Here is a 13,291-nt window from a genome sequence, read left to right as displayed (position 1 = left end):
TTTTGCTGGAGTTTTCATAAATAGAGTCAGCATATATATGATTATATAAACATTTCGTTTATGTCATTATGATTGGATGCACACGATGAGACTATGTCAAAAAAAAATTAAATAAAAAAAAGATTTTTAGAAAGTTGAGTAAAAATAAAGTAGTTACCTAGTCGGGTTTAAGAAATCATTTCTAAAAATATAAATTAAATAACAAATGGCTGCTGCTGAAGAGAGCATCAAAAGCAAAACCAAACCTGCGGTTAAAACTTAACCCTCTCTGCAACTACAAGACAACAGAGAAAGAGAAAGAGAGAGAGAGATACGATCTTGTCTTTTTTTCCTTTTGTTCACGATACGATCTTGTCTCTGTTTCGGGATTATATATATAACACAATCATCAACGATGTCCTTTTGTCTCTTAACGTCATCCAAAAAAGGCAACCTTTGAAACAACAACTCAGAGGATGATAGAGAAACATAGCTCCGTCGTCGAGGAAGAATCACGATTAGCTGGCCGTACGATTCTCGTCGGCGTGAAGCTAGACGCACCGAGCAGAGAGCTACTCACTTGGGCTCTCGTTAAAGTCGCTGAGCCTGGTGATACCGTCATCGCTCTTCACATTCTCAGCAACGGTACACACTCTCTCTTTGTGTTCTGTTTCAAAACAATAAAGCTTTGATCTTTTTTATGTTCTGTAATAAAAAAAAAAAGTTTCGATCTTTTTGTTTGTGTGTGTGTAGAGATTGTTGAAAACTCTTCGCTTCTCTCATTGGTGAAGACTTTCGACTCTGTTCTCGACGTTTACGAAGGCTTCTGCAATCTAAAACAAGTAAGCTTTCGTTTAATCAAAGTCTGAACCTTTTTCAATCTCAAGATGTTGAAAAGTTGTGTCTTTTTAATAGGTGGATCTGAAGCTGAAGCTGTGTCGTGGCGACTCACCTCGCAAGATGATAGCTAGAGAAGCTAAATCGTTCTCCGCGTCCAAAGTTTTAGTTGGAATCTCTAAAACTCATCACGCGATTCGTTCATCAGCTTCTGTTGCTAAGTACTTGGCCAAGAAGCTGCCAAAGGATCGTTGGGTTCTTGCTGTTAACAACGGTAAGATCGTGTTCCAGAGAGAAGGGTCCGTTAACCATCCTCAAGGTTAGTTTGTTTGACCTTTTTTTCTTGATAAAGTTTCAGACTTTTTCTTGTTTGGTTTAGTGGGTTGAGTTGTGTGTTACAGGTGAGGAAGATGTAAGGAAGAACAACTTGTTGAATGTGCTTCAGAGATCGGTTACATTAACTACCACTTCCAAAGTCGTTAGCCATTCAGAGGAGGTCTCCAAGGAAGATGAATCTCGTGGCCAGAGTTTGAAGCAAGCCTTAGTGGCTGCTGCTCGTTCTGAGAGTTGTTCGGTTTGTGGTTCTATAAATGATACAACTGCTAGAGCTTCGGATAGGAGTGAAGATGATGATGATAAGTGTCTCAAAGCAAAGGAGACTGTGTCTGAGAAAGGTTCTACAGCTAAACTGGCTAGGAAACAGCCTGAAGCTATACCAGGTTGGCCTTTGCTTCGCCGAGCTTTTACTTCGGCAGCACAACCAGTTACATCTCATAGGCCTTTGAAGCTTCCTCCGAGGAGCAGTAAGCAGATTGGTTATGACTCTATCACCACCAAGAAGTCTTCTCCTGACAATAGTCCAAGAAAGCCACCTAAGGAGCTAGAGGGACTCTATGAGAGGTTCTCATCAGCTTGTCAGGTCTTCAAATACAAGGAGCTTGTTTCAGCAACCTCAAACTTCTCCACTGGTTTGTTCTTCTCTCCTTTTAACCATATGACTTCTTGAAACTTTGCTATGTAACTAAGAAAAAGCATTGTGGTGTTTCAGATAATTTCATCGGTATAGGAGGCAGCAGCCGAGTTTTTAGAGGCTGTTTATCCAACGGAAGAGAAGTAGCTGTGAAGATCCTCAAACAAACCGAAGATATCTTGAATGATTTCGTGGCTGAGATCGAGATTATCACATCGTTACCCCATAAGAACGTTATCTCCCTTATGGGCTTTTGCTTTGAAGACAACAACTTGTTACTTGTATATAATTATCTCTCAAGAGGAAGCCTAGAAGAGAATCTTCACGGTAAAGCCCTTAACCAACTCTAGAGATTCTATTGTTATGATCATGGAATCTAAACAAATGTTTGGTTTAATTAATAGGAGACAAGAAAGATCCTCTTGCGTTTGGTTGGAGCCAGAGGTTTAAAGTAGCTGTGGGAGTAGCAGAGGCATTAGACTATCTGCATAACACTGCTTCACAACCTGTCATTCACAGAGATGTTAAGTCATCAAACATACTCTTATCTAATGATTATGAGCCACAGGTAAACTACAAACTCTATTGTTTTTTTCATTTATCATCAAACATGAAGAGTGCATAATACTGATTCTTGTTACCAGGTTTCTGATTTTGGGCTGGCGAGGTGGGCGTCTATATCTACAACTCACATTGTCTGCTCAGATGTGGCTGGAACCTTTGGGTATTATGATGTTTTTATTTATGAAAGTTCTTGAAAATGTTTTTTTTTTTGTGTTAATCTTGTTTTTTTTTAATCATTGTTGTAGCTACTTGGCTCCTGAGTACTTCATGTATGGGAAGGTGAATGATAAGATAGATGTGTATGCATTTGGTGTTGTTCTGCTTGAGCTGCTTTCTGGAAGGAAACCTATTAGCAGTGGATGTCCAAAGGGACAAGAGAGTCTTGTCTTGTGGGTATGTGTTTGCTTCACTCTCTTTTAGACTCATTTAAAACCAATTTTTTTTAATATTCTCTTGTGTATGGTCATGAACAGGCTAAACCAATTCTAGACGATGGGAAGTATTCTCAGCTACTAGACTCTAGTTTGAAGGATAACAACAATGGTGACCAGATGCAGAGGATGGCGTTAGCTGCTACTCTTTGTATCCGACGTAGTCCTCAAGCTAGACCAAAAATGAGCATAGTAAGTCATTTATTTTATCTATCATAATCGTAGCTCTATGTAGTTGTCTTAACGAATGTGGAATAATGCAGGTCTTAAAGCTACTCAAAGGCGATGAAGACACGCTCAAATGGGCAATGCAACAAGTGAGTAGCTCCTCAGATGAATCAGAGATGCTCAAGGATGAGGAATGTCAAAGATCTGACTTGCAGTCACACCTTAAAGTAGCGCTTCTTGATGTTGAAGATGACTCTCTCTCCATGGGAAGCTTTGACCAAGGCTTCTCTGTTGAGGATTATCTCAAAGGCAGAAACTCCCTTGACTGAAACTATTGTTGTGTGTGTTTGTATATATAAAATGGTCGGTGGTGGTGGCTTTGTGGGAGTTCTTTTTAGCCTTCATTCTTCCACGTTCAAGGGTTGTGATTGTAGATTTCAATTTGTTGAGGGGTGTGTTTCACAATTTTCATCTTTTTGGGATACTTCTTATAGTAGTTGTATAATAAAATCAAAGAGAAAAATCCTTGCAAGCAAAGCCAATTTTTTTTTTTTTGTTATGCATCCTCTTTAGAAATAAAAAGGTTCTGACATTTTCTCTGTTCTAATCTTCAATGTGACTGACATAGTAAAGATGCAATACAAACACCAATATAACATTGTTGGCATAATAATGTTCAACATACAAGAACCTTAAATGTGAGATTGGGTTGCACCATAGAATTTCATGACATCTTAAAATCAAAAGACACATAATCCAAGAAACAGAAAAGTTATCTCCAAACTTGTTTTGAAAATGCGCACAATGTTTTCAAAGCTGTTTGATCATCATAATGACACCGATGAACACATTTGAATCTGCAAAGTCAAACCAAAGTAAACTCAACATGCTTGGAGTTGGAACAGAAAAAAAATCAAAAGTATAATTGTAAGACACATGGTGGAGATGTAATAAAATAAAGTATCACTAGTAATAGTCAGAACTGCTTAATTGGACACTAGTCGAAATAAAACATCTCAATTGGTCATCAACATTATACTCAATCCTTTTTCCATTTAGTAATTGCCTAGATTTAGTCATATAATTTTTATTGGTTTAGTCACTTCCATTCCACCATCTAAACTAGATACACGCTAGTTTTGTTGATAGGAAAAATCTTTAAAATTATTTTTAGAATAGCTTAGACAAAACCAAAATTTTAAAAATTTAAAATTTAGAAAACATGATTTATTAAAAAAAAAAACTAAAGTCTATCAACATCAATTATATATATGCTCTAAATGGTGATCAAGGGAATGAGTAACAATAGTGAATTCCTTAACATTTTTTTATAATTTACAGCATTTACAAGTAATATTTGTTAACTATAATTCTTTTACATCCCTTTACATTTAAGGAATAGTTTTTTTTTTCTTTTATTTCTTTCTTTTTTATTCTTCATATTCTTTTAATGGTTACCAGACTTAGTGGTATTTAGTGGTAGTATCTCAAACATATTATGAAAACAATATCATAATTTTTTTTGTTAGTTACTATTTATTATTTGATTCCTAATAAACATAGATTACCAATTTGGTACATACTTTTGTTGGGACTAATGCACCATTGAAAGGCACGTGAGTGTGAGCATGTGGGTATATACCAAATCTCTAAAGTCAGCAAGTCAAAAGAAGATCACATCATCCTCTCTCTCAACTATACAATTAAAGAAAGAAATGTGATTCTTTAACAATATTAATCTAAAACCAGATACAAGTCTAATTTAAATAACTCGTTTTTAGTAAAATAAAATAATAAAATTAGTTAGAAAAAGCAATAAGGTTTCTTGCAGATTGTAATTAGGTCATCATTATTATATAACACGCTTTAAACTATTGTTTCTTCCTTCTGTTTCTGTTCTGTTTCCATTGTCTTCATGCGAGTAGTCCTCGAGTTCCGTACCTTCACTCACTCCCACATCTCCCACGTGTCTCAACCTCCACCTTATTCCTCCGTCGCCGTTATCTGATCATTAACTCCGTTAAAAACTCTGTTTTTTTTCTGCTCGATCCGTCGCCAAAGTGCTCTGCTTTCGTCACCGTGACGATGAAACTCTCCGACGTCGGATTAGACGCAGTGAAGACGCCGAGATTGGTCAAAGTCATCGCCTTTGCGTTCATCTCGATCACAACCATCTTCCTCTTCAACCACTTCTCTGATTCCTTCTCTTACCCATCTCTCATCTCCTCCCCGGAAGCTCTACAAACCAACGCAACCACCGTCTCCTCCGCCGTGTCCCCATCTCCTCCGCCGCGTCCTCATCTCAAGATCTCCCCTCCGCCTCTCCCACCGACGGTGGTCCGGACGGGAATCATCGACGAGAACGGCGCCATGTCGGACACCTTCGAGATCGGAGGGTTCGATCCCGGCGCCGTCGATGAGATCAAGACCGGAAACTCCTCCTCTTCGTCGGAAGCAACCGGAGACTCAAAAGTCGAGTTTCGGATTGAGAAGTTTAGTGTGTGTGACAAGAGGAAGACGGATCACATTCCATGTTTAGACAACGAAGAAGAGATCAAGAGGTTGAATAGTACAGACAGAGGAGAGAACTACGAGAGGCATTGTCCTAAGGAGAGACTTGGCTGCCTGATTCCGCCGCCAGATGGGTATAAGAAGCCAATCCCATGGCCACAGAGCAGAGACAAGGTGATGTAGTTACATAACGCACCTTCCTCTTCCGACCAATGTTCTAGAAATCGCTAGGCTGTGGTTAGGCGCCTTATAGAGGATTATTGGTTAGGCGGATGCCTTAGAGAAAAATCATTTCATTTAAACCCGATTTGCCGAGCTATTTAGACCGATTTTTAGGCGCCATTAAGACCGATTTTTAGAACATAGTTCCTATGTAGCTTGTCTGACCTATTTAAATATTTTATAAATTGCTAGGTGGTGGTTAGACGCCTTATAGAGGATTATAGTTTAGACGGACACTTTTGATCGATTATTTAAGAAATCGTTCTGGAAAAATCATTTTGGTTAGACCCGATTTACCGACTAGACTGCCACCGATTTTTAGAACATTGCTTCAGACATGGCTTGTCTGACCCATATGAGTTTCAGTGTAAAGTTTCTAATTTTATTGACTGATGTGTGTTTCTACTGTTAGATATGGTTCAACAATGTGCCTCATACACGCTTAGTAGAAGACAAAGGAGGTCAAAACTGGATAAGACAAGAGAAAGACAAGTTTGTTTTCCCTGGAGGTGGAACTCAGTTCATCCATGGAGCTGATCAGTACTTAGACCAGATCTCTCAGGTTTCATTCAACCCCTCTGCCTTTTTTGTTATCACCTCATCTGCTTTCTCTGTTGAGATCTTAGATTGATTTTTTTTTTGTAGATGGTTCCCGGCATTACATTTGGTGTACGCACTCGTGTTGCATTGGACATTGGCTGCGGCGTGGCGAGCTTTGGTGCGTTTCTGATGCAGCGTAACACCACAACTTTGTCTGTAGCACCGAAAGATGTCCATGAGAATCAGATACAGTTTGCGTTGGAGCGTGGTGTCCCTGCAATGGTGGCTGTCTTTGCTACTCGGAGGTTGTTGTATCCAAGCCAGGCTTTTGAGATGATCCATTGTTCAAGATGCAGAATCAATTGGACCAGAGATGGTTTGTCTCTCATTACTTGCTTCTCCTGTGCTGTAGTATGTGACTAAAGCTTTTTTTTGTTTGTTTGCATTGAATTACACAGATGGGATACTTCTTCTTGAAGCTAATAGAATGCTTAGAGCAGGAGGGTACTTTGTTTGGGCTGCACAACCTGTTTACAAACATGAGGATAACTTACAAGAGCAGTGGAAAGGTTTGTACATTAGTTGGAAGAAAAGAACATTATGTCTGCTCAATGTTTAAGAAATTAGTTAGGTGTTCTATATCAGATTATTGATTAGTCCGGCACCTAGCCTTTTTGAGCACCTATACCGATTTTTTTTCGTTCTAGAAAAATCGTTTCGTTTATATCCGATTTGCCAACTAGGCGCCTATCGTACCGATCTTTTTTAGAACATTGTGTTGCTACGGAGACTTGACTAATAAAAGAGTGTTGTTTCAGAAATGGTGGATCTTACGAACCGAATCTGTTGGGAGCTTATCAAGAAAGAAGGCTATATCGCTGTGTGGAGGAAGCCTCTAAACAATAGCTGCTATCTCAACCGTGAGGCTGGAGTCAAGCCTCCTTTGTGCAGACCTGATGATGATCCTGATGATGTTTGGTACATGAGTCGCATTGCCACTAGTATTGTATCTTTCTTGCAACTCTCCTTGAGCTTTGTGGTTTCTTGTTTTCAAGGTATGTGGATATGAAACCGTGCATCACTAGATTACCTGAAAATGGCGCCGGGGCTAATGTCTCCACATGGCCTGCACGTCTTCATGATCCTCCAGAGAGGCTGCAGAGCATTCAAATGGATGCTTATATATCACGGAAGGAGATTATGAAGGCAGAGTCTAGGTTTTGGTTTGAAACAGTAGAGAGTTATGTGAGGGTTTTTCGCTGGAACGAGTTTAAGTTAAGGAATGTTCTTGACATGAAAGCTGGCTTTGGAGGGTAATCATCAACCACACATGTTTCTGTTTTTACTAATCTGTTTAGACGCCCACCTAATCAATAATTACCTATAAAGCGCCTAATTACTGCTTAGCGATTTCTTGAACATTGGTCTGACGTAAGATTACTTGATATTCCTTGTAGGTTTGCAGCAGCATTAAATGATCTAGGACTTGACTGTTGGGTTATGAACGTTGTTCCCACAAGTGGATTCAACACCTTGCCAGTTATCTACGACCGTGGGCTTGTAGGGACTATGCATGACTGGTATAGATCTCTATATACACTCTTTTACTTGTCAAAAGATCACATCTAAGCTCTTTGCACTTTGGTTTCTCTCTAGGTGTGAGCCATTTGACACGTACCCAAGAACCTATGACTTAATACATGCTGCATTTCTCTTGTCTAACGAGAAGAAGAGGTAATAACTTTTTGTTTCTGTGTGTGTGTGCGCGCGCGCTGAATGGGTCATAAACTTGATTGGAGTAATGAGCTGTGTAATTGGTGTGGAACATAGGTGCAACATAACAAACATAATGGTGGAGATGGACAGGATGCTGAGACCTGGAGGAAGGGTTTACATAAGGGACTCACTGTCTTTGATGGACCAACTTCAAAAAATAGCTACAGCCATTGGTTGGAGAGCTGGGGTTCATGATACTGGGGAAGGACCCCACGCAAGCGTTAGGATTCTGATTTGCGATAAAGGGATATGAGAAAAGGATACAAAAATCCTTAATGGGATGATAAGTCTGCTCAAAGCAAACAGTAGTAGTAGATTACTGACTGATAATGATTGCGACGTTGTTTTATTTTATTTTTCTTGTATAATGGAAAGAGTGGAAATACACTTTGAGCACATTTTGACACTAAAAGAAAGTTGAGAAACAAAGATTTATTATACTTGTAAAATTAGCTAGAAGTAGTCTTGGCCATCTGACTTGAATCTGAAAAACAAAATTGGAACTGAATTTTGATGGATATATATTTTGGTCTAAGTCTCTTACCCATCTGTATAGATCTTAGATTCGATAAGAATTGATTTGAACCCGGTACAGAAACTTAAATTTCCGGAACTATGATTACATGTGTTTTGTTTTCTATATTTTCTATAAACGATTTAATTGTAGTGATTTTTAACACTGTTAGGTAGTATAAAATTTAAGTATTAAATTTGGTTTTAAATATTTTTTTTTATTTTAAATATCTATGTTTTTGGATTTTTGCATAATTATAGATTATTTTATAAGAAAATATCAGATATCATTCTAAATAAATATTTTTACTACAATAGTTAGAAAAAAATAAATATATCTTAACATTTAAGATTAAATTTCTTTTTTTTTATTAGATTTTGTTCCTTTTTATACTTTGTATATATGTTTTAACTAATTAATGGAACAATTAAAAAGAATGGATGCACAATTTAAAGTTGTAATGGATGCACAAAATAATTAACTATGAAATTGCATTGTTTATAAAAATAATTGTGGGTGCAATTGCACTCCTATATACATACCTAGCTTTACCTATGTTTATACTTTATAGTATATAACATTTAGAATCAAATCAACCTGAAATTTTTAAAATTTTATATCCGAAATACTTGAATTTCACAAGAATCTGTTTAAATTTATCATAGAAAACTGACTGTTCATGGTTATCTATAAATATAATAAAAAGACAAAAAAAAATTAATTAAGAAATATTTGAAAATTTAATATTACAATCATTGAATTGATAAATTTGAAAATTCGGCGGGGAAATTTTTTTAAACAATGACAAATTTATAAAGTTACGTATCTCCGACTAAATTTTAAATTTTTTTAAAGTATTTACTTCAGAATCTTAATTTTTTTTTTAATAACTAGCTTAAATCCTGTGGAATCACCTCCCATAAAAATTCAAAAATTATGATAATGTTCTCGGTAAAAAAAAAAAAGTTTCTAGATCAGCCAGTGCTCCTTAACCATTACACTTTTTTTTTAACTAATAAGCACATCACCATCAGGTTGCAACTGTTCACCATGTTCCAATCTACTTCCACGTGTCAGTTTTCTCGTCGCTGAATACCGGTTTCAACCGGTGTGAGATCCAAGCAGACCGGTTTAGAGAGGAGAGGCGCAAGTTTAAAAACTGGTTCAAAGATAAGAGAGAGAAGCCGTGTGGGGAGAGAGATTTTGCAGAGCCACCACCACCGATTCTTTCTCCGGCGAGCCGAGATTAAAAAAAATCGAACCTTTCGCAACTCTCTAGGGTTTTCTCCTCTCCATTCGTCGATTTCTCTCCACTCCGGTACGCTTTTTTACTCCTTTGTGCCTTGTCAGGATTTTTGAAATTGGCCTTTACCTTCGTAGGATTGAGATTGAAGTTTCTGTGAAATTTTGAAGGAATCTGATGAAATTGATGACCCAAATGATAAAAATGTATACTTTTCTTCTTTGGGTGTGTAAAATCATGTGTTTTCTCTATTGTAGGATGAAACCCTAGATCATAGGGATCAGAACAATGATTGTGGATGAGGTGATAAGCAATGGTGATGGTAGAGAGAGTAGTCAGCCTAATGGTACATTGAATATGGCTAATGCAAGTTCTGGAGATGACAAGAACTCACGCATATGCAAGCGCAGAAAGCTTGAGAGCTCGGTTTCTACGGTTGGTCTCTCAGGAAGCCGGGTACTTTTTTCCTGTGAATTTCTCTATTATTATGATGATGATGATGATGATGATGCCTCTGGTTTTGATTGATTTGAATTGCTAAAACTTTTGGTGTTTTGTAAATTTTGATTGTATTGCATGTTAGGTTATATTTCAATCTAGGGATGATGATTAGTAGGTAGATGCGTAAATACTTAAATGTTGGCGTTAATTATGCAGCATGTCGTTTATGGCGTTATAATTTAATTTTTTATCTTTCTGTGGGTTATTCATTCAAGAAACTATTTTTCGGTTATGTAACTGTTTCTTGTTTTTTTCGGTTGTGTGTGATAGCTAGATTCAGAAAATGCTATACAAAATGAGAAGTGTTTGTTGATGTTGTGCTTGTTGAGAATCTGAGAAGTGTTTGTTGCATTTTGCAATCAATCTTGAAATTTGTCTCATTATCCTCTTGAGACCATGCTATCTCGTTCTTGTTTTGGATTATTGTATTCATTAAGTTTCTCTTGCCTCAGGAGTCTGTCGCTTGTGAAATGAATGATCAACGGTGCAGCGGAGGAACTCATCTTACTGGTGGACTCCCCCAGCTTTCAAATCCAGATGAACCAACAACCGAACCCCACAAGTATGAGACTGTGACAGCCGGTTGCCAGAATGTTCTGTCTCAAGTTTTAGCTTCAAAGGAGTTTGCGTCCCTCAGTAAGTTGCTTTCCGAGAATCTTCAAGGGGTCAAGATTGAAGACCTTCCCTGCAGGAATCTGATAGACACAAGGATGCAAGAGGGTGCTTATGAAGGTTCACCTGTACTCTTCTCAACGGATCTCCAAGAGGTAAATTATTGGGAAACTCTTGCTTAGCTCTAAGATAACTCTGCATGTTACTAGACATAGTACTAAACCTAACTACTTATTACAGGTCTGGAAAAAACTACAGGATGTTGGTAATGGTATGGCTGCTCTTGCTGGTAGTCTCTTAGAGCTTTCAAAGACCTCATGTACCGAACAGGTGAGGCTCATGAATTAATGATCTTTTTCAATTTACTTTATTTTAGAAATATCCTAATGTTTTTTTTTTGTTCTTTCTCAAAATCTGGAAGTTGAAGCAGTTCAACACTGTGGAACCGAAGCCTCATTCTAATGTAGAGACCACCAGAAACGACAGTGGTAATGACGTTTGCAAGCTATGTGGAGAGAAGGCAGCGGTAAAGGACTTTTTAGCTTGTGATCATTGTGATGATATGTATCATGTCTCATGTGCACATCCTGGTGAGAAAGAGATGTCTTCAGACACTTGGTACTGCCTAAACTGCACAGATAATGGATTCGGATCACCTCACGAGAATTGCGTTGTGTGCGAGAAAAAGAAAACCGAAAAGCTGCTGGTTAAGACAGATAACAACGGATGCGTTGATGATTCGAGTGCAGAACGTAAAGAAGACTCAAACGGATCAGAAGAGAATTCAACATCCAACATGATGAATCATGGTGATGAAGCCATGGAGACAAAGATAGATTCTGAGCTCTGCAGGACATGTGGAACAAAAGTGGAGAAAGGCGATGGTAACAGGTTCATCACATGCGATCACCCGTTCTGCCCACACAAGTACTACCACATCAGGTGTCTGACTTCAAAGCAGATAAAGCTACACAATGTCAGCTGGTACTGCTCCTCGTGCTTATGCAGAAACTGCTTAACCGACAAGGATGATGATAAGATTGTTTTGTGCGACGGGTGCGATGATGCTTACCACATCTACTGCATGAAGCCTCCGTGTGCGTCGGTTCCAGATGGAGAATGGTTTTGCAGGACTTGTAAAGTTGCTATTCAGAAAGTGCGCAAGATTCGAAATGTGGTTGAGAAGAAGAAGGTGGGGGCTGTGCAGAAACTGAAAGGGAAGATGAACGAGATCAAACCGGGAAGTAAAGGCAAAGGAGGGTTGGATAGTGGCGTAGGAGGGATGGATATGCTTCTTAACGCAGCTGACACATTGAAAGATCAAGAACAGATGTGATTTCATAATCCATTAAATGAGAGGATTGGTTAAGAAGAAAACAGGCAGACTATTATACATTTCTTGTCTCTAAAGACATTTTTTTCTCTTTGTTCATCTTCCTAGCATTTCAAAGCAGGACAGGGGTTTCTAAAGACCACATTTTTAGGATTTAATTCTTTAATCAAATGTCTATTGGGATGGTGATTTTGCAGTCTGCACTACTGCTTTATAATGAACTAGTTCTTGACCAATGCTATGATGCTTCAGAGTTTTTTTTTTAAATGCAATCCAAATTGAATGTTATTAGTGACATAAATTTCGAGTTCTTAGTTTAAATACTACTAAAAGTGTAACATGCTCTAGTCTCCCACTTGTGAATGAACTATGAAATATAACGTCTGAAATTTTATATATGTATATAATGTATTAGGTGTGGCATTGAAGTACAATTCCTAGAAACTAAATATGGCCTAACCAACTCTTACTGAAAAGTATTTCAATTTGTAAAAGTATCACATAAATATCACGCAATGGTTGTTGGAAAAAGAAATATAATACACAAGAGGGTAGGGTAATGAAACAAAGATGCCCTCTAAAATAGGCTCAAGTTATCAAGAGGAGAAGGGGGTATCATCGCATTAATGTTGGAGTATATAACATTAGAGAGATGAACGTTTTAGGACTTGTCACCATCCTTCCATCATGTCCTATTTGTCTTCTAACATTATTGGCATTGCCAAAGAGATTTAGGTCTATTTTTGTGATGAATCTTAATCTATAGCCGTACAATAAGTTTCTTATAACTTTTTAAGTTTAAAATGTGGTGTGCATCAAAATGTAGTTTTGTTGGCATGCTCTAGTATCAAAATCAGTCTTATAAATGATCTAACTCAAGGACTCATTGTGTGCTGAAAGGTGAAAAATCGGATAATTAACTATTGAAACATAGTAGTAGTGTTGTAGTACATGAATGTAGCAATAAGGTATGAGAAGAAGCTTGAAACATACGTCCTTTAAGCAATGAAGTGCATATGAGTAACTCATCAATCATCCTATGCGATCTTTGCTCATCTCATTAAAAAAAATCTTTTTTTTCTGCAATGAT

The 13,291-nt window shown here is 37.7% G+C and overlaps 3 protein-coding genes across 3 annotated transcripts; all 3 read left to right on the top strand.

Annotated features, from left to right (window-relative positions):
• The first annotated feature begins 234 nt into the window (after positions 1-234).
• On the top strand, positions 235-3,486 carry LOC106354619 (probable receptor-like serine/threonine-protein kinase At5g57670). The gene is made up of 10 exons (XM_013794600.3): positions 235-624; positions 733-821; positions 895-1,135; positions 1,218-1,784; positions 1,865-2,113; positions 2,191-2,354; positions 2,431-2,510; positions 2,596-2,743; positions 2,824-2,973; positions 3,045-3,486. Exons 1-10 carry the CDS (start codon positions 456-458, stop codon positions 3,276-3,278), a joined length of 2,091 nt encoding a protein of 696 aa, XP_013650054.2. The 5' UTR covers positions 235-455; the 3' UTR covers positions 3,279-3,486.
• Positions 3,487-4,830: 1,344 nt separating this feature from the next.
• On the top strand, positions 4,831-8,438 carry LOC106354620 (probable methyltransferase PMT10). The gene is made up of 9 exons (XM_013794601.3): positions 4,831-5,634; positions 6,095-6,244; positions 6,328-6,598; positions 6,681-6,791; positions 7,041-7,200; positions 7,278-7,535; positions 7,680-7,802; positions 7,879-7,956; positions 8,053-8,438. The coding sequence occupies exons 1-9, from the start codon at positions 5,035-5,037 to the stop codon at positions 8,249-8,251; spliced, it is 1,950 nt and encodes a 649-aa protein (XP_013650055.2). The 5' UTR covers positions 4,831-5,034; the 3' UTR covers positions 8,252-8,438.
• Positions 8,439-9,627: 1,189 nt separating this feature from the next.
• On the top strand, positions 9,628-12,437 carry LOC106354621 (PHD finger protein EHD3). The gene is made up of 5 exons (XM_013794602.2): positions 9,628-9,830; positions 10,013-10,211; positions 10,709-11,023; positions 11,109-11,198; positions 11,290-12,437. The coding sequence occupies exons 2-5, from the start codon at positions 10,044-10,046 to the stop codon at positions 12,202-12,204; spliced, it is 1,488 nt and encodes a 495-aa protein (XP_013650056.2). The 5' UTR covers positions 9,628-9,830; positions 10,013-10,043; the 3' UTR covers positions 12,205-12,437.
• The last annotated feature ends 854 nt before the right edge of the window (positions 12,438-13,291 follow it).

This window comes from Brassica napus, chromosome A7 (genome assembly GCF_020379485.1).
Source record: "Brassica napus cultivar Da-Ae chromosome A7, Da-Ae, whole genome shotgun sequence".
NCBI classification, from domain to species: domain Eukaryota; kingdom Viridiplantae; phylum Streptophyta; class Magnoliopsida; order Brassicales; family Brassicaceae; genus Brassica; species Brassica napus.
The sequence above is the reverse complement of the archived record's forward strand: the minus strand, read 5'-3'. Positions and strand labels throughout refer to the sequence as shown.